We start from the raw sequence: 14,266 nt of genomic DNA, 5'->3' as shown, positions 1-14,266 counted from the left end.
TTTAATAATGTAAAATTAACATCTGTTCAGAAAGACTCAGGTGAAGGCCAAATTACAGAGGAGGAACTTCTTGATGCAATTAAAGTCTCTAAGGCTGAGAACTCCAGGGCTGGATGGCATAACAGTGGAAGTACACCCAAAAAAATGATATACTCAGAGGACCGTTATTAGCATGTTTTAACCACTACTCTATAAATGGTAGATTATCGGACACACAACAAGAAGGTCTGATATCATTATTACTGAAACAGGACCCAAGTGGTATATTTAAAGATCCAGTCCATTTAAAGAAATTGAGGCCTCTTACACTTCAGTGTTGTGATGCAAAAATCAAGCAAAATGCTTGGCGCATAGAATTAAAAAAGTTTTGTCAGATATTATTCATCCTAATCAGACAGTTTTTTTACATGGACGATACATTGGAAATAATATAAGACAAGTACTGGAAACCATAGAATACTATGAAATATCGGGGACACCAGGCCTGGTTTTCATAGCTGACTTTGAAAAGGATTTTGATAAAGTACAACTGAAATGTATATGTAAATTCCTGGAATATTTCAATTTTGGAGAATCTCTTGTACAATAAGTTAGAAGTTATGTATTGTAACCATATGTGTAAAATAGTAAATAATGGCTACACCTCAGAAAGAATTAAAATGTCAAGAAGAGTAAAACAAGGTTGTCCCCTATCGGCATATCTATTTATTATGGCCATTGAAATGTTAGCTGTTAAAATCAGATCTAACAATAATATCAAGGGGTTACAAATCAAGGCCTTAAAAACAAAGCTGCCATTGTTGCTGATGATTCATGCTTTCTCTTTCTTTTAAAACCACAATGTTGATCCCTCCACAGCCTCACAGATGATCTAGATACTTGTTCTAACCTCTCTGGATTAAAACCAAATTGTGATAAGTGGATTATATTACGTATTGGATCACTAAAAATATACATATATATCACTTTTACATTAGCGTGTAGTTTACCAATAAAATGGTCTACCTTGTGGTCCTGACCAGGTTGGACCACTCGTCATCAACATGTACCTTGAGATCCTGACCAGGTTGGACCACTCGTCATCAACACGTACCTTGAGGTCCTGACCAGGTTGGACCACTCGTCATCAACACGTACCTTGTGGTCCTGACCAGGTTGGGCCACTCGTCATCAACATGTACCTTGAGGTCCTGACCAGGTTGGACCACTCGTCATCAACACGTACCTTGAGGTCCTGACCAGGTTGGACCACTCGTCATCAACACGTACCTTGTGGTCCTGACCAGGTTGGGCCACTCGTCATCAACATGTACCTTGTGGTCCTGACCAGGTTGGGCCACTCGTCAACAACACGGACCTTGTGGTCCTGACCAGGTTGGACCACTCGTCATCAACACGTACCTTGAGATCCTGTTCCAGGTTGCGTAGCAGCTCTCCATCTACATGTCCAGTCTGGGCCACTCTGAGGCTCTTCTGTTCCACCTTACGGAGACGGTACTGGAGGATCCGACAGTTCTTATTGGAGCGGTCCAGCTCCCTGCGTAACTCCTGCACCTGGTACACCTCCTCTTCCAGGTAACTGTCCCGGACTTCCTCCATCTCCGCACGCAGCTCCTCCACTTCATCCTGGAGGAGAGAGAGAGAGAGAGAGGTTGGGAACGTGAAGATATACCCTCTGGGATATGTTTGTGACTCTATGCTGAAGCATAGTAACGGTGAGACACAGCTGTTCTCTCTTCAGCCTACACTGTCCACTAAAAGTTGACTAAAAGTTGAATATTTTTGTACACAGAGAGCATACTGTATGTCAACTACACTCCCACTACAACCAGCAAGACTATATTCATTCATAAGCAGCTCATAAGCATGGCAATGAATTGTGCGAGTTCATGTCACCCTGAACACAGAGACAGAAAGGCTTGGTTTTAAATCATTGACAAGTGGTTTCCATTAACCTTTCAAGTAAACGACTTGACCGCCAATGCTGTCGCTGCTGATTCTGTTCATGAAATCCATTTCCCCAGGTAGGCCGTGTAGAGTACAGTAGAGTAAGATATAGTACAGTACAGTATGATATAGAGCAGTGTAGAGTACAGTACAGTAAGATATAGTAGAGTAGGGTACAGTACAGTAGAGTAGTGTAGAGTACAGTACAGCATGATATAGTAGAGTACAGTAGAGTAGGGTAGAGTAAAGTGCAGTATGATATAGTAGAGTACAGTAGAGTAGGGTAGAGTAAAGTGCAGTATGATATAGTAGAGTACAGTATGATATAGTAGAGTAGTGTAAAGTACAGTATGATATAGTAGAGTAGGGTAGAGTACAGTACAGTATGATATAGTAGAGTAGAGTACAGTAGAGTACAGTATGATATAGTAGAGTACAGTATGAGCGAGTAGAGTAGTGTAGAGTACAGTACAGTATGATATAGTAGAGTACAGTATGAGCAAGTAGAGTAGTGTAGAGTACAGTATGATATAGTAGAGTACAGTACAGTATGATAGTAGAGCACAGTACAGTATGATATAGTAGAGTAGTGTAGAGTAAAGTACAGTATGATATAGTAGAGTACAGTACAGTATGATATAGTAGAGTAGTGTAGAGTAGAGTAGGGTAGAGTACAGTAGAGTAGGGTAGAGTACAGTAGAGTAGTGTAGAGTAAAGTACAGTATGATATAGAGTAGTGTAGAGTACAGTATGATATAGTAGCGTAATGTAGAGTACAGTAGAGTATGATATAGTAGAGTACAGTAGAGTATGATATAGTAGAGTAAAGTGCAGTATGATATAGTAGAGTAGTGTAGAGTACAGTATGATAGAGTAATGTAGAGTACAGTAGAGTATGATATAGTAGAGTACAGTACAGTATGATATATTAAAGTACAGTACAGTATGATATAGTAGAGTAGTGTAGAGTAAAGTACAGTATGATATAGTAGAGTAGTGTAGAGTACAGTAGAGTATGATATAGTAGAGTACAGTACAGTATGATATAGTAGAGTAGTGTAGAGTAAAGTACAGTATGGTATAGTAGAGTACAGTATGGTATAATAGAGTAGTGTAGAGTAGAGTAGGGTAGAGTGCAGTAGAGTAGGGTACAGTAGAGTAGTGTAGAGTACAGTAGGGTAGAGTAAAGTACAGTATGATATAGTAGAGTACAGTACAGTATGATATAGTAGAGTAGTGTAGAGTACAGTACAGTATGATATAGTAGAGTAGTGTAGAGTACAGTACAGTATGATATAGTAGAGTAGTGATATAGTTTCCCACTGGGGCCACCCATATGCAAAAGTAGTGGCCCCAGCCGACTTGTAAGTCGCTTTGGACAAAAGCGTCTGCTAAATGGGATATATTTTTATATATTTAGTGTAGAGTACAGTACAGTATGATATAGTAGAGTAGTGTAGAGTAAAGTACAGTACATTATGATATAGTAGAGTAGAGTACAGTACAGTATGATATGGCAGAGTAGTGTACAGTACAGTATGATATAGTAGAGTACAGTAGAGTAAAGTACAGTATGATATAGTAGAGTACAGTAGGAAGTAGTAGGTATACTAGCCTATACAGGTAGAGAAGAGTAGCCTGTACAGGTAGAGTAGAATATACAGGTAGAGTAGAGTAGCCTGTACAGGTAGAGTAGAGTAGCCTGTACAGGTAGAGTAGAGTAGCCTGTACAGGTAGAGAAGAATACACAGGTAGAGTAGAGTAGCCTATACAGGTAGAGTAGAGTAGCTTATACAGGTAGAGTAGAGTAGCCTATACAGGTAAAGTAGAGTAGCCTGTACAGGTAGAGTAGAGTAGCCTGTACAGGTAGAGTATCCTGTACAGGTAGAGTAGAGTAGCCTGTACAGGTAGAGTAGAGTAGCCTATACAGGTAAAGTAGAGTAGCCTGTACAGGTAGAGTAGAGTAGCCTGTACAGGTAGAGTAGCCTATACAGGTAGAGAAGAGTAGCCTATACAGGTAAGTAGAGTAGCCTGTACAGGTAGAGTAGCCTATACAGGTAGAGTAACCTGTACAGGTAGAGTAGAGTAGCCTTTACAGGTAGAGTAGCTTATACAGGTAGAGTAGAGTAGCCTATACAAGTAGAGTAGAGTAGCCTATACAGGTAGAGTAACCTGTACAGGTAGAGTAACCTGTACAGGTAGAGTAGCCTATACAGGTAGAGTAGCCTATACAGGTAGAGTAGAGTAGCCAAGACAGGTAGAGTAGAGTAGCCAAGACAGGTAGAGTAGAGTAGCCAAGACAGGTAGAGTAGAGTAGCCTATACAGGTAGAGTAGAATATACAGGTAGAGTAGAGTAGCCTATACAGGTAGAGTAGAGTAGCCTATACAGGTAGAGTAGAGTAGCCTATACAGGTAGAGTAGAGTAGCCTATACAGGTAGAGTAGAGTAGCCTTTACAGGTAGAGTAGCTTATACAGGTAGAGTAGAGTAGCCTATACAGGTAGAGTAGAGTAGCCTATACAGGTAGAGTAACCTGTACAGGTAGAGTAGCCAAGACAGGTAGAGTAGAGTAGCCAAGACAGGTAGAGTAGAGTAGCCTATACAGGTAGAGTAGAGTAGCCTATACAGGTAGAGTAGAGTAGCTTATACAGGTAGAGTAGAGTAGACTATACAGGTAGAGTAGAGTAGCCTATACAGGTAGAGTAGAGTAGCCTATACAGGTAGAGTAGAGTAGCTTATACAGGTAGAGTAGCCTATACAGGTAGAGTAGAGTAGTCTAGACAGGTAGAATAGAGTAGCCTATACAGGTAGAGTAGCCTTTACAGGTATCGTATAAATGGCTTGAGGACACATACATTGAGAGAGACAAACTACAGTATGGGATGATTGGAAATGAGAAAAGACAAGGTCCATGTAAAAAAGGACAGGTGACCTGAACTAGGATAAAGAAGAGAAGCTGACTACCTGTAATGGTATGGAGGAGCTGACTACCTGTAATGGTATGGAGGAGCTGACTACCTGTAATGGTATGGAGGAGCTGACTACCTGTAGTGGTATCGAGGAGCTGACTACCTGTAATGGTATGGAGGAGCTGACTACCTGTAATGGTATGGAGGAGCTGACTACCTGTAGTGGTATGGAGGAGCTGACTAATGGAAATTCAGAGAGTCAGTTAAATCAATGGACAGGTTCGACACTATGTTTACCTGACACAGAGTATTTTCTTCTGAGGCTGAGCAGACCATTCTGGGTAGTAGTTTACCACATCAGTGAGTCATCAACAGGACTGTTATTAGCTGTGACTCTCAAGTAAAAGTCTTCATTTCCTGAGATCATCTTGTTTAATGTTTTGCTTTGCATGGTGGATAGCGACTGCTCTGGAATCTGCTTGTCAACGCACCGACTTGAAGTGGAAAGGGTGATGATTGTAGAAGTTGTCAAAGTGTTATATCACAATACTGATAACATGATCATAAACCATCATTAACCGACATGATCCTAAACCGTTATCGACCGACATGATCCAACAGCACTTTAATATAACTTCCTTTTCTGTCCCCTGAAATAATCAATAAACGTATAATGATTTTGTGATTTAATGATACTATTATGTTGCAGGAATAGAAGAGAGAGCTGTCGGAGTTGTGGTTGTGTTATGCAGTGGGAGACAGGGGAGAGTGAGATACCCTTAAATTGAAATTGAGAGAGACAGACATAATGAGAGCGAAAAAGAGAGGAGATGGAGAGAAAGAGACAGAGAGACAGACAGAGAGAAGTGGGGAGAGTGGAAAGAGGGAGGAGAGGAGAGAGGGAGGAGAGGAGAGTAGAGAGGAAGTGTGTGACTGTGGCCCCAGCTGTCTGACTCTTTGAACACCTGACGATGTAACATAGTACACAAAAAATCAGGGACACTCAAATTAGTATGATAGCTAACGTTAGCCACCTCGCTAACTTTAGCCACCTAGATAACCTTAGCCACCTCGCTAACTTTAGCCACCTCGCTAACTTTAGCCACCTCGCTAACTTTATTAGCCACCTCGCTAACTTTAGCCACCTCGCTAACTTTAGCCAATAAATTGGAATTTCACAACATATAAGTTTTGCAAATTCGTAACAGATCATCAAATCAAATGTATTTATGAAGCCCTTTTTACATTAGCAGATTTGACAAAGTACTTAATATAGAAACCCAGCAGCCTCAAACCCCAAACAGCAAGTAATGCAGATGTAGAAGCACAGTGGCTAGGAAAAGCTCCCTAGAAAGACCAAAAACCTAGGCAGAAACCTAGAGAGGAAGCAGGCTCTGAGGGGTGTCCAGTCCTCTTCTGGCTGTGCCAGCTGGAGATTAAGAGTACGTGGCCATTTAAGGCCAGATCGTTCTTCATTCATAGATGACCAGCAGGGTCAAATAATAATAATCACAGTGGTTGTAGAGGGTGCAACAGGTCAGCACCTCAGGTGTAAATGTGGGATTGTTCTTAACATGCGAAGTGGATGATGGACATCCCAAAATGAATAGAAATGTAACATACACTGCCTTTGGGAAGTATTCGGAGGCCTGGACTCCACATTTTCTTACGTTACAGCCTTCTTCTAAAATTGATTAAATCTATTTAAAAAATGCTCTGCAATCTACACACAATACCGCATAGTGACAAAGTGGAAAACAGGTTTTTAGAAATGTTTGCTAATGTATTTAAAATCTAAAAAGAAAAGGTCCCACAGTTGACAGTGCATGTCAGAGCAAAACCAAGCCAGGAGGCCGAAGGAACTGTCCGTAGAGCTCTGAGACAGGATTGTGTCGAGGCACAGATCTTGGGAAGGGTAACAACACATTTCTGGAGCATTGAAGGTCCCCAAGAAATCAGTGGCCTCCATCATTCTTAAATGGAAGAAATGTGGAACCACAAAGACTCTCCCAAACTGACTTATCAGGGGAGAAGGGCCTTGGTCGGGGAGGTGTCCAAGAACCAGATGGTCACTCTGACAGAGCTCTGTCAGAGTTCCTCTGTGGAGATGGGAGAACCTTCCAGAAGGACAACCATCTCTGCAGCACTCCACCAATTAGGCCTTTATGGTAGAGTGGCCAGACAGAAGCCACTCCTCAGTAAAAGGCACATGACAGCCCGCTTGGAGTTATGAAACCAAGATGGAACTCTTTAGCCTGACAGGACAACGACCCTAAGCACACAGCCAAGACAACGCAGGAGTGGCTTCGGTCTCTGAATGTCCTTGAGTGGCCCAGCCAGAACCCGGACATGAACCCGATCGAACATCTCTGGAGAGACTTGAAAATAGCTGTGCAGCAACGCTCCCCATCCAACCTGACAGAGCTTGAGAGGATCTGCAGAGAAGAATGGGAGAAACTCCCCAAATACATGTGTGCCAAGCTTGTAGTTACATTCCCACAAAGACTCGATGTTGAAATTGCTGCCAAAGCTGCTTCAACAAAGTACTGAGTAAAGGGTTTGAATACTTATGTAAATGTTTTTTTATATATAATTTTTTTAGGCAAATAAGCAAACATTCCTAAAAACCTATTTTTGCTTTGTAAATATGGGGTATTGTGTGTAGATTAATGAGTAAAAAAAAAAGATTTAATCAATTTTAGAATAAGGCTGTAATGTAAAAAAAAAGTCAAGGGTCTGAATACTTTCCGAAGGCCCTGTATGATACTAATCGGAGTGTTTCGGATGTTACGTCTACCCCTGAGTCCAGGTTGGACATTTGACAGCTGTCAGTTCCTCTGGGACTGGCCCATTATGAAGAGAGGAGAGGAGAGAGAATATACAGCATAACCTAGATAGCCTAAAGCAAAAATGATTGTTTGAACATTTGAAATTGGATTTAGTGTAGGCATACAGTATACGTGTGTACTAGTGAATGTCATCATACACTACATAAACAAAAGTATGTGGAGACCCCTTCAAATTAGTGGATTTAGCGATTTCAGCCACACCCGTTGCCGACAGGTGTATAAAATCAAGCACACCGCTACGCAATCTCCATAGACAAACATTGGCAGTGTAATGGTCTTACTGAAGAGCTCGGTGACTGTGTGGCATCGTCATAGGATGCCAGGATGCCACATTTCCATTTCCAAATTTCTGCCCTGCTTGTGCTGGCCGGTAAGTGCTGTTATTGTGAAGTGCAAAACGTTTAGGAGCAACAACGGCTCAGCCGTGAAGTGGTAGACCACACAAGCTCACAGAACGGGGCCACTGAGTGCTGAAGCGCATAAAAATCGTCTGTCCTCAGTTGCAACAATCACTACGGAGGTCTTAACCGTTTCTGTCAGCACAAAAACTTTTAGTCAGGAGCTTCATGAAATGGGTTTCCATGGCCGGGCAGCTGCTTACAAGCCTCACGTCACCATGCGCAATGCCAAGCCTCACGTCACCATGCGCAATGCCAAGCCTCACATCGCCACGCACAATGCCAAGCCTCACATCACCACGCACAATGCCAAGCCTCACATCACCATGCCAAGCCTCACATCATGCCAATGCCAAGCCTCACATCACCATGCACAATGCCAAGCCTCACATCACCATGCACAATGCCAAGCCTCACATCACCATGCACAATGCCAAGCCTCACATCACCATGCACAATGCCAAGCCTCACATCACCATGCCAAGCCTCACATCACCATGCGCAATGCCAAGCCTCACATCACCATGCGCAATGCCAAGCCTCACATCACCATGCGCAATGCCAAGCCTCACATCACCATGCCAAGCCTCACATCACCATGCACAATGCCAAGCCTCACATCACCATGCGCAATGCCAAGCCTCACATCACCATGCGCAATGCCAAGCCTCACATCACCATGCGCAATGCCAAGCCTCACATCACCATGCCAAGCCTCACATCACCATGCACAATGCCAAGCCTCACATCACCACGCACAATGCCAAGCCTCACATCACCATGCACAATGCCAAGCCTCACATCACCACGCGCAATGCCAAGCCTCAATCACCACGCACAATGCCAAGCCTCACATCACCACGCACAATGCCAAGCCTCACATCACCATGCACAATGCCAAGCCTCACATCACCACGCACAATGCCAAGCCTCACATCACCATGCCAAGCCTCACATCACCATGCACAATGCCAAGCCTCACATCACCACGCACAATGCCAAGCCTCACATCACCATGCCAAGCCTCACATCACCACGCACAATGCCAAGCCTCACATCACCATGCCAAGCCTCACATCACCACGCACAATGCCAAGCCTCACATCACCATGCCAAGCCTCACGTCACCATACGCAATGCCAAGCCTCACATCACCATGCGCAATGCCAAGCCTCACATCACCATGCCAAGCCTCACATCACCACGCACAATGCCAAGCGTCGGCTGGAGTGGTGTAAAGCTCGCCGCCATTGGCCTCTGGAGCAGTAGAAACACGTTCTCTGGAGAGATGAATCGCGCTTCACCATCCTGCAGTTAGACAGACTAATTTGTGTTATACGGATGCTAGGAGATGCTACCTGCCCCAATGAACAGTGCCGACTGTAAAGTGTAGTGGAGGAGGAATAATGGTCTGGGGCTGTTTTTCATGGTTCAGGCCCCTTAGATCCAGTGAAGGGAAATCTTAACACTACAGCATACAATGACATTCTAGACGATTCTGTGCTTCCAACTTTGTGGCAACAGTTTGGGGAAGGCCCTTTCCTGTTTTAGCTTGACAGTGACCTTGTGTACAAAGCGAGGTCCATGCAGAAATGGTTTGTCGAGATCGGTATGGAAGAACCTGCACAGAGCCCTGACCTCAACCCCACAGAACACATTTGGGATGAATTGAAACGCCGACTGTGAGCCAGTCCTAATCGCCCAACATCGGTGCCCTACCTCACTAATGCTCTTGTGGCTGAATGGAAGCAGGTCCCCGCAGCAATGTTCCAACATCTAGTGGAAAGCCTTCCCAGGAGAGTGGAGGCTGTTATAGCAGCAATGTTCCAACATCTAGTGGAAAGCCTTCCCAGAAGAGTGGAGGCTGTTATAGCAGCAATGTTCCAACATCTAGTGGAAAGCCTTCCCAGAAGAATGGAGGCTGTTATAGCAGCAATGTTCCAACATCTAGTGGAAAGCCTTCCCAGAAGAGTGGAGGCTGTTATAGCAGCAATGTTCCAACATCTAGTGGAAAGCCTTCCCAGAAGAGTGGAGGGGACCAACTCCATATTAATACCCATGAATTTTGGAATGAGATATTCAACAAGCAGGTGTCCATATACTTTTGATCAAATAGTGTATTTGGAGGACAGATTTTCTGAAATCTACTGCTATGCAATATGAAACTGATGTCGGTCAGACAAAATGATTGTTATACTTTCCTGATGTCATTGGGGTTCATTGTAATAGTCCTAACAGAAACAACTTGATGATACACAACAGTCCAGAGAGAACCTGACCAACTAGTCAACTATATGAAGAGAAATAGCAGGTACATGTCAGGGTAAACCAACAGTGAGGGGTTGGGGGGGGGGGGTCACTGAAGCTTTACAAACAGTGATACAGTGAATCACTGGCTGCAAAGACAACACTATCATCAATGAGGCTATTACTATGCGGGCAGCCTACAGAACAGCGATGGGTGATGCAGAAACCACAGTCTGGATTACAAACAAGAAACATACATAATTTCCCGCGGCCTCTTTTTACCTTGAGGTACTCGTTTTCAGATCGGAGATCTTCTATTTCCCGCAATAAATCCTCCTCGATTATCTCTTTGCTGCATTCCAGTTTTATCAATTGTGCGGTGGTCGATGCTTTCTCCTGTTTACTCCCCTCTCCTCCGTGAGCACCTGGTCCTGGAGCCTGAGACATGCCGCCTTTCCCAGCAGCCGCGGGGCTACCCACCGCGGTGCGCAACGAACCAACACCACTACCGGCAGTAGCCCCTGCCGCTCTGGCCGCGTCTGACGCTGATGCTGCCGCGTGCACAGGATGATCCACCTGATCCCTGTCGCTGAACCCGGAGCCCCCCGACTCCCCATCGCTGCTTGCGGCCGCGGCCAGGCGCTGTTCGTCGGATAGGGGTTCGGAGGGACAGTCAGAGAGATCGGAGCTACTGTCGGTCTGACTGACCCTGCTGCCGAGGGGGGTAGCGCCGGTTGGGACGCGGATTGGGGAGCCAAGGCTGAGCGGGCCGTGGTGAGACGCGGTCAGCGTGGCTATTTTACTCTTCTTGGCTTTGAGGGCGAGGTGTGGACTGCTGGTGCTGCTGTCCGGGGTCGGTTTGCTGGCGCTTGCAGTGGTCGGTTTAGGTTCAAGCGCCGCATGTTGAATGACCTTAACAGTCTTCTTCGTGACTGTCGAAGACTTGGTGCTGTGACTTTTCACGGTGGCTGGTTTGTTATCCTTCGCTCCGGTTGGGGTGCGCCTGGATATGCGGCTTTGATTGGATGATAAGGCCACTGGGGAAGAGGAGTGCTGCTGCTTGGTCAGTTTGGGGGATTTTGGTACGATAGCCGCTGGTTTGGGCGAGGAGCGGACATCCTTCAGGAACGGCCTGGCCGGAGATGGTGCTCGGTTTAACCGTTTCTTCTCCAACTGGTGGTTTGGCGGTTTGGTGGGTTCGCTGGTCCCAGAGCCACTGGAACGATCCATATTACAACACTCCGACGATACCGGTGGAGAATATGCAGAGGAGGGGAGGGGGTTGATGGATCAACAAATGATCAGTCCACGACACACATAAATAATACATTTGACAGCCGACAGCAGCAGAAACACAGCCCTGTCTCCCCGTTGTTCTCATCACTCCCGGGATGCGCACCCCGGTCCTTTAGGCTATTCGCGGTTTTATTCCATTCGGTCTGATTAGGTAAATATCATCGGCTACATTCACCAGGTTGTCATTGTACTCCCCTCTAAGGTACCGGCAGCCCGGTGTCTTCCGCTCGGTCTCCTTGAAGGAATCGCTGAAATAAACGAGATTGTAGCCTAAATAAACCGATGCGAGACAGATGGAATCTGCAGTGTTGCTAATTGTAAGGTTTGGATATAAATGCATCCAGTTGTATTGTTATTCCCTGATACGACTCGTCCTCCCCTCGCTCTCTGGGCTCCGGTCTGTCCGTGTGTCGGCTGCTCGCGGTCTCTTGCCCTTTCCCACTCCTTCCGTATATCTGACAAGGAAAATCTGCAATCGCTGCGGTATGTAAGGACTAGATGGGATACATCTTTTGTCGGATTTGAGTTTTCATAGCAGGTTAGAATAATTAACGTAGCAGGTTATGATAATTAGGTTAAGGGTATGAAAATGGTTTTGGGGATAGCTAAAAATGCAAAGAAATATATATACTTTTGCGGTTAATTTGAATTTGACAAAAGCTGTATCCCTTCTAACCATGACCTTGCGGTCTCGAACCTGGTTGAAGCCTACCGTGGTTCCGAATGTAGGCGCATGCGCTTTGTTTCTCACAAAACCCCAATACACCCCTGAGTAGATGGTAATGTAACAACATACACTGAACAACAATATAAACGCAACAAGTGTTGGTTCCATGTTTCATGACCTGAAATAAAAGAGCCCAGAAATGTTCCATATGCACAAAAAGCTTATTTCTCTGAAATGTTGTGTAAAAATGTGTTTACATCCCTGTTAGTGAGCATTTCTCATTTGCCAAGATATTCCATCCACCTGACAGGTGTGGCATATCAAGAAGCTGATTAAACAGCATGATCATTACACAGGTGAACCTTGTGCTGTGGGCACGTTTTGAGGGAGTGTGCAATTGGCAGAGCTGTTGCCAGAGAATTGAATGTTAATTTCTCTACCATAAGAGGCCAACTTTGTTTTAAAGAATTTGGCAGTACGTCCAACCGCAGACCACGCCAGCCTAGGACCTCCACATCCGGCTTCTTCTCCCGCGGGATCGTCTGGGGGTGGGAGTGCCTTGCTCCCAAGTGGGTGGGTCCATGCCCTCTCAGGCCAACTCATCACTGCACCCAGTCATGTAAATCCATAGATCAGGGCCTAATTTATTTATTTAAATTGAGATTTTTAAATTTTTTATTTCGAAATGTTATCTTTATTTACAGTTTACAGTTTCCTTATATGAACTGTAATTCAGTAAATTCTTTGAAATTGTTGCCTGTTTTGTTATATATTTGTGTTCAGTATATTTTCTCCACAACTATGTATATTTTTTTCTGTATTTTACAAAGTTGAAAATGTAAGCAGTAATTCAACAAGTAAAAAACAGAGCCCCATCATCATACAATAGTTTGCGTATAAATATACTCAGCCGACACAGAGTAGTCTCACATTGGCACCCTATTCCCTATATAGTGCATTACTTTTGACCGGGTCCATTGTGCACGAGTCCATAGTAGCCTTAGGGAATAGGGTGCCATTTGGGATGTAGAATAGAACAACAGTCATTATCACACAGTACAAGATAATTTTATTTAACATAGGCAAGTCAATTAAGAACAAATTCTTATTTTCAATGACTGCCTTGTTCATGGGCAAAACGACAGATTTTTACCTTGTCAGCTCAAGAATTCGATCTTGCAACCTTTCGGTTACTAGTCCAACGCTCTAACCACTAGGCTACCTGCCGCCCCTACACTCTAACCACTAGTCTACCGGCCCCCCCCCCCCCCCGCACTCTAACCACTAGTCTACCTGCCACCCCTACACTCTAACCACTAGGCTACCTGCCTCCCCTACACTCTAACCACTAGTCTACCCCCCCCTCCCGCACTCTAACCATGAGGCTACCTGCCACCCCTACACTCTAACCACTAGGCTACCTGCCTCCCCTACACTCTAACCACTAGGCTACCTGCCACCCCTACACTCTAACCACTAGGCTACCTGCCGCCCCTACACTCTAACCAACATGTATTAAACAGAAGAATGTGTGTTTAATAAGTTTGTGGATCAGAAAACCAGTCAGTATCTGGTGTGACCACCATTTGCCTCATGCAGTGTGACACATCTCCTTCACATAGAATTGATCAGGCTGTTGATTGTGGCCTGTGAAATGTTGTCCCACTCCTCTTCAATGGCTGTACGAAGTTGTTGGATATTGGCGGGACCTGGAACACGCTGTCGTACACGTCAATCCAGAGCATCCCAAACATGCTCAATGGGTGACATGTCTGGTGAGTATACAGGCCATGGAAGAACTAGGACATTTTCAGCTTCCAGGAATTGTGTCCAGATCCTTGTGACATGGGGCTGTACATTATCACCCTGAAACATGAGGTGATGGAGGAGGATGAATGACACGACAATGGGCCTCAGGATCTCGTCACGGTATCTCAGTGCATTCAAAGTGCC

The 14,266-nt window shown here is 44.7% G+C and overlaps 1 protein-coding gene across 1 annotated transcript in view; it reads right to left on the bottom strand.

Moving 5' to 3' along the window:
- The window catches only part of LOC135518618 (microtubule cross-linking factor 1-like), a 190,725-nt gene extending 178,647 nt beyond the window's left edge, over positions 1 to 12,078 (bottom strand). Inside the window, 2 exon segments of the mRNA XM_064943778.1 lie at positions 1,402 to 1,626; positions 10,633 to 12,078. Coding sequence (XP_064799850.1) covers positions 1,402 to 1,626; positions 10,633 to 11,580 — 1,173 coding nt within the window. The 5' untranslated portion in view covers positions 11,581 to 12,078.
- Between the last annotated feature and the right edge of the window lie 2,188 nt (positions 12,079 to 14,266).

This window comes from Oncorhynchus masou, chromosome 3, assembly GCF_036934945.1.
Source record: "Oncorhynchus masou masou isolate Uvic2021 chromosome 3, UVic_Omas_1.1, whole genome shotgun sequence".
Taxonomy (NCBI): Eukaryota; Metazoa; Chordata; class Actinopteri; order Salmoniformes; family Salmonidae; genus Oncorhynchus; species Oncorhynchus masou.
Note: the sequence above shows the minus strand (reverse complement) of the source record. Positions and strands in the feature narration are given on the sequence as shown.